The sequence below is a fragment of the Gastrolobium bilobum genome, unplaced genomic scaffold (genome assembly GCF_033153095.1).
Source record: "Gastrolobium bilobum isolate Gb01-03AN ecotype WA unplaced genomic scaffold, APGP_CSIRO_Gbil_v1 utg2170, whole genome shotgun sequence".
NCBI lineage: Eukaryota > Viridiplantae > Streptophyta > Magnoliopsida > Fabales > Fabaceae > Gastrolobium > Gastrolobium bilobum.
Genome location: NW_026897622.1, coordinates 176,059 through 182,666, shown reverse-complemented (window position 1 = coordinate 182,666; position 6,608 = coordinate 176,059). Strand labels below are relative to the sequence as shown.

At 30.0% G+C, this 6,608-nt stretch overlaps 1 protein-coding gene across 2 annotated transcripts; it reads right to left on the bottom strand.

Annotated features, from left to right (window-relative positions):
* Positions 1-788: 788 nt before the first annotated feature.
* LOC133308681 (heavy metal-associated isoprenylated plant protein 24) lies at positions 789-1,865 on the bottom strand. Of its 2 annotated transcripts, none has more exons than XM_061509346.1 (3): positions 1,561-1,781; positions 1,305-1,461; positions 789-1,198 (listed from the first exon to the last, which is right to left on the bottom strand). In XM_061509346.1, exons 2-3 carry the CDS (start codon positions 1,456-1,458, stop codon positions 903-905), a joined length of 450 nt encoding a protein of 149 aa, XP_061365330.1. In that variant the 5' UTR covers positions 1,459-1,461; positions 1,561-1,781; the 3' UTR covers positions 789-902. The 2 variants fall into 2 exon arrangements, with proteins under 2 accessions (XP_061365330.1, XP_061365329.1); XM_061509345.1 differs by lacking the exon at positions 1,561-1,781 and adding an exon at positions 1,809-1,865 and having other exon boundaries at positions 791-1,198.
* Between the last annotated feature and the right edge of the window lie 4,743 nt (positions 1,866-6,608).

Below are 6,608 nucleotides of genomic sequence, written 5' to 3'. Positions count from 1 at the left end.
GCCCACTTTCAAAAGCGGGACGGAACAAGCTGACTCATTTTTTGACAGATTGATGACAGGGCTCGACGCCCACTTTGCCACCTCTAGTTAAAATCATTATTGAGAGATTAATTTGTGTTTAAAAAACTGCTGAAACAATATACACAATCTACCGTAAGAAATTAAAATATGCAATACATAAAATTAAATGGTATCGTATTAAAATATATAAATGTAATAAGAAACTTTAATTTCAATGTTAGACATTTTGTTCTTAATTAAGACACTTTTATCCTTTTTATAATACCTAAGATTCGTAGATAATAGTCTTTCGGTATAAAATGGTTATTTCTATTCTCGTGACATACTTTTATATTTAATAGCTTAATTTATTGAACTCAATTTATATCTGCGAATTGCACTAAAATAAAAGAATGCAAAGGCAAAAAAATGTATAAAATTAATTAAGAGAAAAAACTAGTTTTAAAATTCTAATTTTCTATTTATTTATAAAAAAAATAAGACCATGATTTAAATGACAAACAATACATCTATTCCACGATGAAACGACAAATGATATTATTCATGAAAATAATTAATTTAAAAATTAATTCGAACACGATCTGTGTGTTCCATTTCAACTCTGCTCCAGCTTCCCACCGAACAATCATTTAAGATTAAGATAATGAGAGTATGAGACATCACATAACAATCAATCATCATAGTCAATTAGTCAAAGCTGTATGCAAAAAGTGATATATATCATATAATAATCTACACAAAGTACAAAACCATGCCCATATTTTATATATATATATATATATATATATATATATATATATATATATATATATATATATCTTAATTAGTAACTAATCAATATATATATCTTAATTAGTAACTAATCAATGATGTTAATAAAATTACATGATAGAGCAGGCATTTGGGTTTTCATCGCTGAACATTTGTACGTAGGTGTCGTCGACGGTGGTCTCTGATATATTGGAAGTGTCAGCGACCTTCCTCACCATATTAGGAGGTGCCTTCTTATCATAGGCCTGAGAAACATAAGGGTGAGCCACCATAGTGTACGGAACATACGGCCACAGCTCAACCTTCTTCTTCGTAGACTGTGCAGCTTTCAGCACTTTCTTTGGCTCTACATATCCAGTCACTGTTGCTTTCTGCTGCTTCAAATCCACATCCACCGACTTAGCTCCTGTTCATATTTAAACTTTTAAGAAGCTAGATCATAACAGCACCATGCAAATGATATATATATATATACAGGAGATTGAAGAATATATAAGAATAAGAAAAAGTACCTTTAACTCCAGAAAGGACATGCTTAACCTTGCGAGCACAGCCTTCACAATCCATTCTGATTTTCAGAGCCACGGTTTGGGTTTGCTTCTTCTTCTTCTTTTTTGTGCTGCTGAGTAAATCAGAGAAGTATTCCAAAGTTCCTTGTACTCCCATTTTCTGTTTAATTTATATCCTCAGTGTCAGCTCAAGTCGATGATGCTTAGTACTCTTAATTAAAGAAACTGATGAATTATATAAACCAGCTTGCACACATACACATATATACAAAAAAAACCCAGCCAGTCTAGATAGTTCGAGCGAGTAAGAAGAAAATATATGGTTTAACTTTAAGCTTATTGTATTAAGAGAGAGTGACTAAAGTGTCTGAAAATATATAGAAAATGACTAGTCGTTATCTCTTTTTGTTTCAAACGATTGAGTGTGCGGTGAGGAACAAATAGGAGCTAGCAGTGAACATGCAGTGATATGAGGAAGAGAACGGACAGAAACTATAATCAACTTACAACTGATATGAGGATATGATGGCATTATGATCATCCAACAGGTGGACAAATCACAATATATATACTTATATATATCAGGGTGAATTTATTTATTTTTTATATATAAACAATTAAATGATTAATAATAGAGAAGTTGGGCTGTCCTAGTCTACTAGAATTATTAAATTTATATTAAAATTCAATTACCACTTTAAATAAAAAATGTTATCACCTTAACTAAAGAACAGCATAAAATTAACACAGAAGAGATTATACTGTCAAGTTTCAATGAACCCTCTTCAGCTCTTCTAACATGTTGTAAATACAGGGCAAGCCATAATGCAGGTAGGCTGTGCAAAAAAACTGGTTCACTTGTCCTGCCCTTGATCCGACCTTGACCCGACCCATAAATACTCATATTTTTTGAACTGGTTTAAATACTGACCCATTTTTATTTGGGTCAGTTTTAGACCTGACTCGTTTTAATATTGACCCACTGACCCAAAACTTGACTCATACCCATTATGTAAAAAAAAAAATCACAATTACATTAAAAGAAAAGTTTTAACGTAAAACAATTACGTCAAAATTTTTTATGGAAAATATTTTCATAAAAATTTTACAGATTTCAAATTTCTGCGCAAGTTTTCAACGGAAATATTTTCGTCATCAAAAAGTTTTGACGGCAAAATATTTCATCAAAATTTTTTACAATTTCAAATTTTGGCGAAAGTTTTCGACGGAAATATTTTCGTCATCAAAAAATTTCATCAAAATTCTTTACAGATTTCAAATTTCGGCGAAAGTTTTCGACGGAAATATTTTCGTCATTAAAAAATTTTGACGGCACAAAATTTCATCAAAATTCTTTACAAAATTCAAATTTTGGCGAAAGTTTTCGACGGAAACATTTTCGTCATCAAAAAAATTTAACGGCAAAAAATATCGACGGCAAAAAATTTCATCAAAATTCTTTACACAAATTTCGGCGAAAGTTTTCGACAGAAATATTTTCGTCATCAAAAATATTTGACGGCAAAAAATTTCATCAAAATTCTTTACAGATTTCTAATTTTGGCGAAAGTTTTTGACGGAAACATTTTCGTCATCAAAAAATTTTGACGGCAAAAAATTTCAACGGCAAAAATATTCATCAAAATTCTTTACAGATTTCAAATTTTGGCAAAAGTTTGCGACGAAAAAATTTTCGTTAAATTTTTTGACAAAAAAAAATTTTCGTCGAAATTTTTAGCGAAACACATTTCCATAGAAAATTTTCAACTAAATATTTTCGTCAAGTTTTTTGATAAAAAATTTCCATCAAAATTTTCCACGAAACACATTTCTATAAAAAAATTCCGTAAATTTTTTTGACAAAAAAAACATTTTGACGAAAAAAATATTCTGTCAAAATTCTTTAGAGAATCTAAATTTCGTCGAAAGTTTCAAATGAAGCATTTCCCTCGAAATAATTTTCGTCAAAACACATTCCCATCGAAATTTTGAACGAAAAACATTTCGTTAAATTTTTTGACAAAATTCTTTTTTCGTTTAAAACATTTGATGGAAGAAATCATTTTCGTCAAAACTGTTGACGGAAACTAAATTTCAATAGAAAATTTTTTTTTTGTAAAAATTTTGACGAAAAATTAATTTTGTGACGAAATTTCCGTCTTTTGCAACGTAAAAATTTCGACAAAATTTTGTGAGAAAACCAAGTCAAAAACGGGTCATGTCAGATTTGACCCAGTTCAGAAACCAAGTCAGACCCACTTCAGAAACCAAGTCAGGTCAGATCCAAACTGGTTCTGAACTAGTTCAACAAAATCCAATCCAAGTCAGACCTGACTTGGATCAAATTAAAGCGGGGCGGGTCAAAATACCTGACCTATTAAAACCAAGTTGAATCGAGTCGGACAAAAACCTGACCCGACCTGACCCATGCACAGCCCTAAATGCGGGTGTAAAGTTGGTGAGCCAATAAAAAAATATCATGAATATATAACGTCGAAGTAAAACGCGGATTTGACTCCAGAATCAAAGGTTTAATTATACGTATTAAATTTATCCTTGAGAAAAAAGAGTTTAATGCTTTGAGTACACGAAATATGAAATTAAGTATTACCATAGAAAAGTTGATCGATGTTGGGGGAGAGAGAGTCCCCCGTCAAAAAATTTGAAAAAAACCACCTAATTTTTTTGTAATAATAATGAATGAATTATTGAGGTTCTATAGATTTGGATGGCATCAGCGGTTGACACGTTGCAGAAATATCTGGCGCTCACTTGCTGGTGGAAACATTGATGGTAGATTTGCAAGCCACGTGACAATATGATGACAACAGAGCTTCATGGTGTTCATAGTTAGTCCAGTAGGATTTGTCCACTTGTCAATAAAAAATAATGGATTGTTGATTGAGGGGAATGATAGGGCGGTGTCACTGTAGGAGACTTAAAAAAAATTGCGGACAAGAAAGGGAACGCAACCAATAAATAAATGCACAAATGGGTTTGGTTTTTGTTACCGTGACAGATGGCTGCAACATGTTGTAGATGAATAGAATAATGAAAAGCCCCATCGTTGGCCATTTTGATTTTGAGGTGCGAAAGTGCTGTATATCCATGAAAATGAAATTGTCCCCTTGTTTGTTTTCTCTAATTCCATTGATAGTCATTTTTTTAATTCTCAAAACGTAATGCAAGATAAGGGAAATCTAATATTGATCAATAAGACAAATTTGTATTTCGGAGGATTATCAAAGCCATATCCCATTAGGGAGGCAAGTCAATCACTTTGAATTAGGAATATGTCACTTTTGAGTGTTTTATTGCAGAAAGAAACTTAAATAAATGCAAATCCAGATTCAGGGGACCACTGCATTAAATCCCATATTAGGTTATTCTGCCCAATTATGAATTGACAGAATGAGTGTATGTAAAATTTATTAGGTGTGTGTTTTAAGCGTATCCTGAAACTTCAAGTTTTATCTGAACCTTGGACCACCGGCATTTAGATTAAAAAAAAATTAAAAAAATACTTGTCTATTCGTGTATGAGTGATGATCTTTCTAAGTCAGTTTAGTCACAGCGTCCAACGACTTTACGATAGTAAACCATTTATTCTTGGACGTTTGGACGCATATTGAGTGGCGTGTGTCGTGCAAAGTGAGTATCTGAATCGCCTTGGTAAACACATTAATTAAAGAAATAAAAATTTATGAGTATATTCTACAACCACATAATTGTATTGTACTTACTTATCCATAATTCTAGGCTCAAAAGATGGTCGGCGTTGTTATTATTTCCATATCTCTGCCATTTGAGATGAGACTGAGACACGCCAGCTCCTAAGTCTAAAAAATGATACCCATTCAATATTACATGACTTTTATTAATTTTATGTTAAATGAAATAGTTATCTCATGTTATAAAGATAAATTAGTGGATTTCACCACCTGAAAAAAAAAAAAATGACACAGTTATCGAAGAGTGTATAGAAGAGAAAATTTATATCATGTGACATAAGAATAGTTTTTTCCATATTACATTCTCTCATGTTAAAAAAAATAATATGATTATGTGAGAAATTATAATTATATAAAAATAAATTAATGATGAAAAAATAAATATTAAAATGAATACTTATGAAATTACAATTAATTTACCTTTGTATAATTATAATCTTTTCACATGACTATATCATAGATTTTTTCCATATAAAATGATCTATTTCCATTAGCATATGATTGGGTAAGGAAGTCAAAAATTAATTTAATCCAAAATTTTATAATATTCGGTGAAGGTTATATTAATGGGTTTAATATTTTTCATGTTATAGAATATAAATTTATTTTCTATATACATTAAAGCACATGGAGCTTATGTGGATCAATGTGAAGAGAAGATAAAATATGAGACTCGATTTTTATGATTATGTAGAATATGAATTTATATCTTATAAAATAAGAAACACTAAACCCGACATGATTAGTTTTGTATTTGCATAAAGGTTTTTTTTTATTTTTTTGGTGAATGACCATTTACATAAAGTTTGAGGAGTTGTTATTTTTAGCTTATCTTCTTTTTGTAAATATAAATTTAGCTAAACATATTTTATAAAAAAAAAATTATCATAAAAAGAGCTTTTTTATAATAGGAAAAAAGCTAAAAATTAAAAACTCATAGGAGTAACTTTCTTTTAAGATTTATGTCACCTTTTTTTAATTCTCATATTTATTTTTTCATCATATTTTTATTCTAAATTTTTATTTATGAATTTTATCATTTATCATTATAATTTATTTTAGGATTTGATTTTTCTCATGTTGCATGAGATAATTTATCTTATGCAACACACAAAAAAGTGGGTAGGGCCCACTTTGAAGAAGAGAGAGAAAGAAAAAAAGTGAACACATTCACTTTTTTGTGTGTTGCATGAGACAAATTGTCTCGTGGAACATAAAAAACACATTTCCCTTTATTTTAATAACAAATCATTTCATCTCCCTCCCTTCAAAATCCTAAGAATAACTTTATATAATTATCCAACAACTTTTAGTTTTATTTTTTAAACTCTTTTTGTTTAACTTTAATTAAAAATACCTTTAATCTTAAAAAAGATGTCCGAAATAGGCTTTAAGAAACTATATAATATTTAATTATTTTTTAGTAAAATAAAAAAATCAAAGAGATCATACGTAAAAAATCAAGGGAAAAGTCATTTTAAATGACACAACTTATATCTTTTCACTCTCACAAAAAGGTGGGACCCACACCTTTATATTTTTTTGTCCACTCTCTCCTCCTTTATCTATCTCTTTC

Bases quoted from the DNA above. Each gene is read 5' to 3' on its own strand.
- LOC133308681 (XM_061509345.1), bottom strand. From the start codon at position 1,458: ATGGGAGTACAAGGAACTTTGGAATACTTCTCTGATTTACTCAGCAGC. The intron at 1,199-1,304 runs GTACTTTTTCTT...AAATATGAACAG, and splicing joins TGTCCTTTCTGGAGTTAAAG to GAGCTAAGTCGGTGGATGTG.